The sequence below is a fragment of the Cynara cardunculus genome, assembly GCF_001531365.2.
Source record: "Cynara cardunculus var. scolymus isolate 2C chromosome LG 5, CcrdV1, whole genome shotgun sequence".
NCBI lineage: Eukaryota > Viridiplantae > Streptophyta > Magnoliopsida > Asterales > Asteraceae > Cynara > Cynara cardunculus.
Genome location: NC_037532.1, coordinates 1,517,113 through 1,527,963, shown reverse-complemented (window position 1 = coordinate 1,527,963; position 10,851 = coordinate 1,517,113). Strand labels below are relative to the sequence as shown.

The 10,851-nt window shown below is 36.6% G+C and overlaps 1 protein-coding gene across 4 annotated transcripts; it reads left to right on the top strand.

Moving 5' to 3' along the window:
- Nucleotides 1-438: 438 nt before the first annotated feature.
- On the top strand, nucleotides 439-10,562 carry LOC112513540 (E3 ubiquitin protein ligase DRIP2-like). Of its 4 annotated transcripts, none has more exons than XM_025119833.1 (8): nucleotides 439-612; nucleotides 851-1,017; nucleotides 1,839-1,938; nucleotides 3,927-4,254; nucleotides 4,735-5,186; nucleotides 5,750-5,797; nucleotides 9,408-9,480; nucleotides 10,183-10,562. In XM_025119833.1, the coding sequence occupies exons 2-8, from the start codon at nucleotides 900-902 to the stop codon at nucleotides 10,387-10,389; spliced, it is 1,326 nt and encodes a 441-aa protein (XP_024975601.1). In that variant the 5' UTR covers nucleotides 439-612; nucleotides 851-899; the 3' UTR covers nucleotides 10,390-10,562. The 4 variants fall into 4 exon arrangements, with proteins under 4 accessions (XP_024975601.1, XP_024975600.1, XP_024975602.1 ...); XM_025119832.1 differs by having other exon boundaries at nucleotides 738-1,017; XM_025119834.1 differs by lacking the exon at nucleotides 851-1,017.
- The last annotated feature ends 289 nt before the right edge of the window (nucleotides 10,563-10,851 follow it).

Sequence of the window (10,851 nt, the reverse complement as noted above, 5' to 3'; positions counted from 1 at the left end):
TGGTTAGCACTTACCGGGGATAAATTGTTGCATACAATGCGTTTTATTGAATAGAATGTTGTTCGGTAAGTCAAACGATAATGTTGAATTTTACTAGTAAGTGTTTATCGGGTAAGTGTTTAGGTAAACGGCTCCTAAAATACCTCTTATTTAACCAGGTGACAATCGACTTAATAGAAAAATGTTTAAAATGACTAAAATATTCCTCATTCAGTTGGACTTAACGAATAAAGTTAACAATCGTTAAGAAAAGAGATTAAAACTATTATGAAATGAATGACAAACATACAAGACAAAATCTGAGTTTTTAAAGTTTAGAGATGATATAAGTTAAAATTGACAAACTTGAAGGACCAAAAAGTAAAATTTACTAAAAAAATAAACCCAAAAAACTGTTCGGTCCATGCTACTTCTCAATTACGGACCCCCTCCCTACTATTGTTTCTCTCTCTACTCTCTCTCTCTAAAACTCTCGATTTCGATTTGCAGACAGATGATCTAGCCAACGCCTCTTGTTCAAATTCATCACTAACCCACGTTGTTTCTTCACAAATCACTCCTACACATCTCTTCAATCTCCCAATCTCATGCTCCCATCTCCGCAGATCCAAGGTATATCGCTTTTTTACAGCCATAATCATGTCTCTTTCTGTGTTTATATCGTGTTTTTTGCATATATCTTAGTGCCTTCCAGTTACTTCAATTGCTTATGATTTCATTTGTTCTCTTAAATGTAGGTAAATTGCCTATTTACGTAAGCTCCATGTGTATTGCCCAAAGGTTGTTGTTGTTGTTGATAACATGCATCTCGTCTTAAATACTACGTGATTTTTYGCGTGTGTTTATGAAGAAGGACGCCAGGTATTTGATGTTGAATTGGTAGGTGTTTTCTGTTGAAGATGTCGAGTAATCAGGTGGTGAAAGTACGAAGAGATGCGTTATCGGCATGCATGACATGCCCTATCTGCAAAAAGCTCTTCCGAGATGCCACCACCATCTCTGAATGTCTTCATACGTGTGAGTACTTCTCTATATATGCACGTTTTCTACTTCGCGCTATCAGGACTCTTCGTGTTCTATCGGGGCTTTGACTATTGGTAATCGTCGTGACACTTTTAGAGTGAGAAATTTTAGGGGTTTTACCTTCTGCGTTTAGAATGTATGAGCTCTTAATTGGGGCCTTTTTTCATTCTTATCTTGATATAACTTCTTCAATTGTTATTTGTGTAATCATCCATGATTCTCAATGTCATTAGACTTGGTTAGAGACTGAACGAAGTAAAGATTGTTAACCGATTGATGTGAGATTTCCTGCTCTCTTGGTCTTATTGATCACAAATTCACAATTCTTTTTTCTGTATGTTGTTGGGGAATGACGATTTGTGTTTGCTAGAAGAAGATATCAACATAGTGTTTTGTGAATTCCCCTAATTTTGGAGTAAACCCTTGTTAGTACTTAGTATTACCTTTGCCCAAAATTTATTGTTGGTTAATGTTATATTATTATATAGCTTGCAGATGATTTTGCATCTTCTAATTGGCTTCTAGGGTTTGCATTATGCAAGGTAATTTGATTAAAGATAAAAGATGATGTGATTTTCATTGCCAAAAAACAGAGTTGAGTCCATGAGGCTTCTGTGCTACCTGGGTGTGAGAGCATTCAATCATAGGTAAAGAGTTAAAAATGGATGCCTAGGTCACAAGGAAGTTACTTTAATGTACTTGCTTTAATGTTTGTATCATACGTGTTTACCATTTTCATTGGATTTCTATTTCTGTTCCAACTCTACAAAATGGGTAATTGTTATTTCACTTTTTGCCTCTTGGATGTTGTTCAGTCTGCAGGAAATGTATTCGTAAGAAGCTCTCTGATGAAGAACTTGAATGTTGTCCAATATGCAATATTGATCTAGGATGTGTGCCTTTGGAGAAGTTGAGGTCATCTCTCTCTCCCTCTCTTTCTCTCTCTCTCTCTCTTGTTATGGCGTGCAATGTTGCACATCAAATTGCTGTGAATGTAGGACAATGCACAAGTGCATTAAATATCTAAAATCAAGTAGTTGAGATAAAGTAGAGTTATGCTGTTAATTACATAATCTGCAGATCTATTTTATGTTTACATGGTTATCCTTGTTATAAATCCACCATTGGAAGGATTATTTAACTACTTATTACTAGCATAACCCTTGTATTTCATGATGTATGTTTCTTCTTTTTTCTCTTTTATTGGTCAACTGTCAGGATTCTGTTTGCCATCATTAAGCTTCCTCAATGGGTATTATTCATTGACAGTGGCTTCTTAGCTTTCATTAGAGTTATTCTATTGCATTCTAATGAGTAGTTATCTCGTGAAGAAATCTTCATGGACAGTAGTATAAGATATATAACTGTCTATGCTCTAATACTTCATCAACCCTATAAAAGTTGAAGCAATCAACACAATGAAGTCAGTGTACCGACATTTTATGGAAAGAAAGTGTAGCAGATTGTAGAAATGGCTCACCAAATTACACAATCTTAGTTGGCAGCATGTGCAATTTCATTAAGATCATCAATGGGATCATACCGAAGTATATGGTATCTACCCATAATCACCTCAATTCTAATGATTCTTTATATTCTTCGTGATCTGAGCTTTAGATGTGAATCTATAATCAAGGGGTTGTTTGGTTGGTTTCCCATTAAGTCCTGAATGGATAAAACTGTCTGTGTGGATCAATCTTTCTGTATAGATTGAGAATGTTTTTGTTTGGGAGGGTTTTTTCATAGATGGAAGGAGCGTGTTTCTTAATTGAGAGGGGCAAGTTCGGAAAAAAACTTGGCTTTCTGCATAAAGCTCCCCCCAGAAGCTTACTAAATAAGCCACTTTCTATATCATTAAGCCACTACCAAACAGCCATGTATAACTGACCGAATAAGCTATATGTCCCATTAAGCTCATTAAGCTGCTAACAAACAGGCCCTAAGTATAGTTTATGTGGTGGGTCTACTTTAGCTGTTAAATGCATTTCTAAAAGTGTCGTATTCTTGTATTTGAGCAAAGTTAATTCTAAAGGTACAGTATACTTGTGTAGTTGCGACAGTCATAAAGGGAAATAAAAGCAAAACCAATAGGAAAACAGAATCTGCACATAGATGGCGTAAACAGCTATTGTTTTGTGTTTGAATTGTGTCCTTTGTATCTAACATCTGTACCCACATCATCACTCAGTCTTTGGCTTTGTACTCGGTGCCTTTTGTAATTAGTGGTATAGTTCTTGTCTTTACATGGTAGAAAGACCAAGGGCCTGTTTGTTAGCAGCTTAATGGACTCACAGCTTATTCGGTGAGCTATACGTAACTGTTTGGTAGTGGCTTAATGATATAGAATGTGGCTTATTCAGTAAGCTTCTGGGAGGGAGAGTATTTCACAGAGAACCGACAAGGAATTCCATTAATCACTGACCTTATGCAGAAAGCTAAGCTTTTTCCAAACCTTCCCCTCTCAATTGAAATACACGCTCCTTCCATCTACGAAAAACATTCCCAAACAAAAAGCTTTCCAATTTATATAGACATATTAATCCACACAAACAACTTTACCCACACAGGACTTAATGAAAAACCAACCAAACAGCCCTTCATGTACAAAGTGAAATGTTATGGATGCATTCACGGATGAAGAATTGCCTACTTTTATCTAGTTTCTCAAAACTTAGCATATTTGTCTCTCTCTTTATAGTTCTACTACTATTGCTAACTCATTATCTAGCTTTTCTTTTTTAACATACCTGTTTTTCTTCCTTTCACACACGTTTCATTACCCGGGGTTGTCATGGAAACAACCGCTCTATGCTTTAGGGTAGAGGTCAGGCTTGCGTATATCTTACCCTGGTTTGGTTTTTGGTGGTTCACTGATGAAGTTCTCCATATTATTCGTTAAACAGGCCGGATCATAACTTGCAAGATGTCAGAGCCAAAATTTTCCCATACAAACGGAGAAGGGTGAAGGCCCCTGAAGTTGTGCCTTCGGTTACATTACCATTACGACGAAAAGAGAGATCACTCTCGTCACTGGTAGTCAGCACTCCCAGAGTGTCGACACAAACCACAATGACTGGGAAAAGGTCAAAAGTTACTTCAAGGAAGAAATCACGTGGTTCCAGTTTCTCCGTTGAGAAATCTGTCAAGAAAGAGGAAGACTCCATGGAAGATTACGAAGAGAGTTCCAGTTCACGTGAGACTTCAAACAAGATCAATCAGAACTCAAAGCAGGTAAAAGAATACCAACAATCCTGTCATCATTTTATTAACTTAGGTCCCATTTGGTTTGCGGGATTTGGAATTGAATTCCATTCCAATCCTGTGTTTGGTTTGAAGAAATGCTCGGATTTGAAGTCCCTGGATTTCATTGAAATCCCACAAACATGGGATTTAGAAATCCCATGGGGATAGTCTGTATTTTGCGGGATTTCGTAGAATTTGTTCATAATAATGTTTTAAAATATGTTAAAAACACTTCTTTTGCAATAATCAATTAATAAAAAAGTAAGTTGATAATTTTTATAAATTGTTGTTATAAATTATTTATAAAGAATGGAATTCAATTCCATTTCAAATCCTACAAACCAAAAACATTAAAGATTCCAAATCCTTCCATGAAATCCGAATCCCTCAAAAACATCCCATCAAACCAAACAGGCCCTTATTATATCCTATGAATATCCTTAACACGGGATAACTATGAATATGCAGAATTCTTCCACTGCTGAGCCATCTAGTCACCCTCCGTCTGATGAAGAAAAAGATGGTGTTGAACCATGGGAAGGGAAAGTTGACTGGAAGCCTTTGAACGATCTTGTGGAAGCAGCAAATAGGAGTAAATCTTCAAAAGCTACTTCTCAGGGGTCTAATGTCAAATCAGAACCATCATATACTGTAAAAAGTGAAGGACTTGTGCGCAGACCTAAAGGGAAAGACCCGTTACAAAGATCCAAAGTACAAGATGATAAAGACAGTCTTGAGGCTGATGCTACTGAAACAGGAAAACCCAAAAAGTTAAGAAGGAATCGCAAAAAGAAAGCAGGTGCTTTAGGAGATTCGAGCGTTACTGCTGCCCAACTTATGCTTGATGCTGCTGCCAACAATGTTGGCCGGGAGAAAAGAACATATCCTATTTGGTTCCAGTTGGTGCCATTTGAAGAACAGTGAGGACCCTATTTCAATGATAAAACAGTAGTTTTGGTCTTAGACTCTTACGTTGTGTTCTCGAGTCCTTTTTTTGCAGAGGAAAAGAAGGGGAAGGGAAGGAAAGTAGGAGGGAAAGAAAAAAAATCTTGTGTCCTCGAGTTTTTTAAGGAGGGAAAGGTAAGGAAAATAATAATGATTTTCCTCCCAAATGTGGGAGGAAAGGGAGGAAAGAAAATGAAAGAATTTTATAAATAAAAATTATTTATAAAATTACATATACACCCATCAATCACATTCAACTACAAAATAAACAAAGGTATATTTGTAAAAATGACATATACTCTTTCCTTTCTCTCCAACTCAAGAACATGAAAATTTATTTAATTTTCTTTCGTTTCTTTCCTTTCCCTTCACTCTCAAGAACACAAATAAAAAAATTCTTTTCTTTTCTTTTCTTTTCTTTTCTTTCCTTCTAGATTCGAGAACACAGCGTTTAGGACCTTTTTGACATATATTTTAGCGACTTAATAAATGTTTCTATCGAATCTTTACATTGTTGATTTCCTTCCGATATTTTCAGGGAAGGGGAGCCCTTGCGCCAAATAGAAGGACGTTATGTTAAACTAAAGTGAGTTCTCTCTAGCCTCGTACCTTTTCTAGTCCAAAGTTCCCTGCATTATGATATATATATATATATATATATATATATATATATAGGTGAAGGATCGTGTGAGAAGGAGAGTTAAAGTGAGGACCGTAAGAAGGGATCTGGACCCTTGATCACCTTTAATCTCAAACCCACCCATGAATCGCGCCTGATACGGGGATTGATATGGTGCATCTCATCCTAATGTGCATCTAAGGGTGAAGATCCCTTTTTACGCTTCTCACCTTAACTCTCCTTCTCACCTGTGAATCATTGAAAAATCCATTTGATGATGCATATGTAAACCATATGCATAATTTGTAATGTCGGTTCACATATGCATCTTGAAATAGATTTTTTCCGGATTTTTTCAACAAATTCACATATGAACCTTCATTTACCTTCCTTTCTTCCCTTCTCACGATATTTAACCTTCTTATTTGAACCACACCCTATATATGCATATACACATATATGCTCGCACACATTATATCTGTGTTTCTGTGTGTTCTGTCATTTGGCATTGACTTGATGAGTATGCAAAACTGTGAGTAAATTATTTATCTGATATTGGTTTGTCTATTTTCAAGGTTTTGGATATTGGCTAGTGATATTAAGGAAAATGTTTGTCCTGCTGTTTTTTAAGTTTTACTATATCTATAACATTATGTTGTGAAAGTGCCACCACTAACTGAAATGCCAGCATTGAGAGAAAACGGAAGCACAATGAAAACCTGTCAAGATTAAATGATTTTAGTAATAACCTTGTGTGTCTTGGCCAACTTGCGCGCACCTTGACCAATACCATGGGACCCTGAGGTTACCAGTCGGGCAAAACCTCTAGTGGCCCTGAGGGGACTCATAGGGGAGATAAAATGATTTGGATACACCAGAAAATTTGGTTCTTGATTTAAACTTGGTATTTCTTCCAAAGCAGGAACCTCATCTTCTATGCAAACTTTTACATGACATATGCTTTATGTCGTACACATTAGGATTTAATGGTTTAGAGTCTGATTCCATCTGATTATCGTTTCCCTACCCGTTCATGTAGTCTCAAGTCTGCTTGGTATTATTTAGTTCATATCGTTTTCGTATCTAGTTGAGTTGTTTTAAGAAGTAGACGATTGCAAGTATAAATCTTTTTAGTTTTAGGGAAAGTTGAGAAAAATAGTTTCTTAAGTACAGGTGGCAGTCTAGCATATGATAATTCGTAAAATCATACTAATTATTTGCTACCTTATTGTATACGATAACATTCTATATCTTTTGCTGGTGAAAACTCTAGAGATTGGTTTTGATGTCATTTCATGATGTTGTTTAAAACTATGTATTATCTTCCCATGGGAAGAATCTCCTGTACTACACAAGCCCACCCCCTCCCTAATGTCCTCCGAGCGTTTAGATGTTGTTTCCTTCTGTTATGAACGTACCCAGATCTTCTTTCTCGGTAAATATTCTAAAATCTCACTTTTTACGAACCTTTGGGTTGTGGGCTGTTGGGATTTTACCAAAGGATGTCACTTTTTATTTTCAGAAGGATGTCACTTTTATGTATGAATGCTTAAAAACCTGTCAAAAGGTCATGGATTCAAAAAGCACTTCTCAGGTCTGAGGAGGCCATTTAGCAAAATTACCCACTGAAAATATTTATCTCCTTTCCCATGCCTATCATCTTTGCATCTTTAATTGTCTTCACTCATGATCAATGCAGAGGCATGGTAGTTGTTTCAAGTTGCATCCCGAATGGGACCTGAAGCATGCCGACTTAATTGAATATAGCCCAAACATGTGTTTGACTTGGAACACATACACATACTGTAAAGGGTACCCTTGTAAGACCGCTAATATGCTATCTCTGAGATATCTTCGAAACTGGTACCAGAGCAAATGAATCTTGGTACAAGAGCAACCCCACCTTCTTGAAGCCTCTTAACCACCACAAAAAGGGAGGAGATGTGTTGTTTGGCCTTACTTGCTTACATTCTTGCACAAGCCAGGGGTCTTCACAGAAACAGCCGATCTACCCTGTTATAAGGAAGAGGCCAGGCCTGCTTACAGACGTACATCTCACCCCCAGACCCCACTTTCGAGTGAGACTTATTGGGTCTGTTTGGTTTGGTTAGGAAGGGAGAAGGGTGCTATATTGCCGAGCACCTCTTACCCCAGCACTCACACGGTCACATCCGTGACCCTCTTGCTTAAGTTTGATAACGACATCGTCATTGTGATATAAAGGAATAAATCGACAAATTCCAATTGCATTTCTTGTGCTATTAGGGTGCGTTTGGTACATTTGGACATAATAGAGCAGAACAAGGATTATTGTTGCATGTTTGGCATGACTTCTATTTGGAACAAACTAGAACAAAGTAGAAGAGGCGTTTTCTACCCCCACCCCATGGAACAAGGTGGAACAAGCCTATATTTTACCAATATACTCTCAAGATAAAATCTAATTCCCTTCTAAAACATTAAATATGCTTACCTCCTTACATTTTATCCATTCTTTAAATTTTATTTATTGTATTTCATTCTCTTTAAAACACTAAACAACTCATTAGATTGATTATTTGGTAAAAAAACACTAAGCAACTCATTAAGGGGTAAATTAGTCATTTTACCAGTCTTGTTATGTTCAGTCCTTTCTTGTTCTGTCCTATCCGGGTACCAAACGCACCCTTAAAGATCTACTTCTGATTCCTTAACAGGTTTTACAATCTTTCCAATCTCTGTTATGGTCTTATCAACACAGGTGGTTGATATCTAACCTTAACAAACTATGATATACACATAGGATATGAAATCTGGAAGTTGGTTACGAAATTTAAATTGATTTAGGGGTCATTTACCAATACACACTGGGTAAGTGCTTACTGAGTAAGAGTCACCATCATCACTTACCTTACCAGGTAAGATTCTCAGTCATTAAAATAGCATAGCATAAGCATCTCTTACCCGGTAAGGACTAACCAGATAAGACACCACTCTCACTTACCAGGTAAAATAAATGGCACAATAAGATTGTTGGTAAGGACCATCACCTCTGACCGGGTAAGCGTCCCTTACCGTAAGTGTTTAGTAAAAAATGCATTGTAAAAAATTGATGGGGTAATTCTATTTTACCACAAAGCATGTGTTGATATGCTTTCTCATAAATCCAATTACTTCATAAATCATCTTGACTCTTTTATTTCCACTTATGATGCTCATTTGGATTCGTTAAATTTCCAGTCTTTTTATGTCTTTTTCACGATTATTTGTTTCCATAAGCGTTTGGGATAGAGAACAGGTTTGTGTACATCCCACCCTACCCTACGTCCTAGTGGGATATGGTTTGTTAGTTTGATTTGTTTTATTTCCACGACTGTTACAAAGGTTCAATGTTTTCCAAATCATCTCGTCATTTTTACCCTTCTTTTTTCCTCTTTATTTTTTTTTACCATTTTTTCAGTTCTTGAAGGCTTATAAACATTGATAACCCTGCATATATATATATATATATATATATATATATATATATATTATATATCGACAGTTTGACATAAATGTTTGAAATCTGTTCTTATTGTCTGGTTTGGCATGGTTACAGTGATGGAAATGTACCCGTTTCGATTATCCAAAAGCTGGTGATGAACAAACTCGAACTTCCAAGTGAACATGAGGTTAGTTGATTGAAACGGTTTAATTTTGTGGGTTTTATTTCCATGATACATGAAAGTAAAGATGTGATTATAGGTCCCGTTTATTTGATTTGAGCAACAATGAGATGGGTCATGTAGGTATATAAACTTAAATGAGATTTTAATTAAATCCATTGGCTTTATACTCATCAGAAGGTAATGGATTTAATTAAAATCTCATTTAAGGCTATATATCTAAATATCTCGTCATGGGACCCACAAAATGATAGAAAAATATATAGACAAATGGCTTTGCGCTCTTTTTTTATAAAAAAGAGAGCCATATGGCAATAGGGACGGTGATTTGCCCCGACCCGGTTATACGGTCTATCAATTTGGTAGTGGCTTAACAATATAGAAAGTGGCTTATCAATGAGCTTATAGGGAGATGCTTTATACAGAAAGCCAAGTTTTTTTCCAAACATGTCTCGCAATTAAAAATCCACTCCTTCCATCTACGAAAAGCTCTCCCAAACAAAACCTTCCTAATCTATATAGACAAATTAATCCACATAGACAACTTTATCTATACATAATTTAATGGAAAACCAACCAAACAACCGCTTAATTTAATTAGAGCATTTTTTTACCAGAAGAATACGTCATCTTTACTGTTATACTTCCGAAAACCGTTCTTGTTATGAAAACAAACAGTGGTTGTTCACATTYCTTTTCCGGGTGTAGGTCGAGCTCAGATGCATGGGTCAGCCGGTGGTGCCCACGTTGCGTCTACGTAATCTTATGGAGCTGTGGCTACAAGCTCACCCAGACATAATAACAGCAACAATCGGCTCATCCGCGCAGGAATTTGTGATGGAAATATCGTATGCCAAGAAAGCTCCGGCTGCGACTCCGACTCCGACTGCTGCTCCGGCACCACAAACTCCGTGAATGCTGATGACGTTATGCAAAGGGAAAGAGAACCTGAAATCTGGCCAATGTGCCCATTATAGTTGTCATCATATAGTTTATGAGATGATAAGTTCTTACTTGTTAAAACTGAGTTTTTTGTGTGACTTTTTGTTGTTCGAATACTCTTTGGAAACGTTGTTCAAGTTGGTGAATTTTGGCATTTTTGTTTTATAAGTACTACGGACACACTTGGTTTTAGGATGGTATATCGGTATAAGTTTTGCCTCTAATTTTTGGTGGAGTTATATGAAAAGGAGAAATCCCTACATATTTATATTTGGGTAAAAATTGAATACCGACGATCCAAACTGGTTTCATACGGAACCTGTCTTCAAATACACTAATCTGAGGGGATGTTTCATTTTTGTTGATATGGTATCCGCTTAATGTTTCAACAAATAATACTGAGTTGGATACCACATCATTCGCCATATCAGCATG

Excerpts from the sequence above, each read along its gene's own strand:
- LOC112513540 (XM_025119833.1), top strand. The coding sequence starts at position 900 with ATGTCGAGTAATCAGGTGGTGAAAGTACGAAGAGATGCGTTATCGGCA. Across the intron at positions 1,018-1,838 it reads CTCTGAATGTCTTCATACGT|TCTGCAGGAAATGTATTCGT; the intron begins GTGAGTACTTCT and ends GATGTTGTTCAG. Across the intron at positions 9,481-10,182 it reads AACTTCCAAGTGAACATGAG|GTCGAGCTCAGATGCATGGG; the intron begins GTTAGTTGATTG and ends TTCCGGGTGTAG.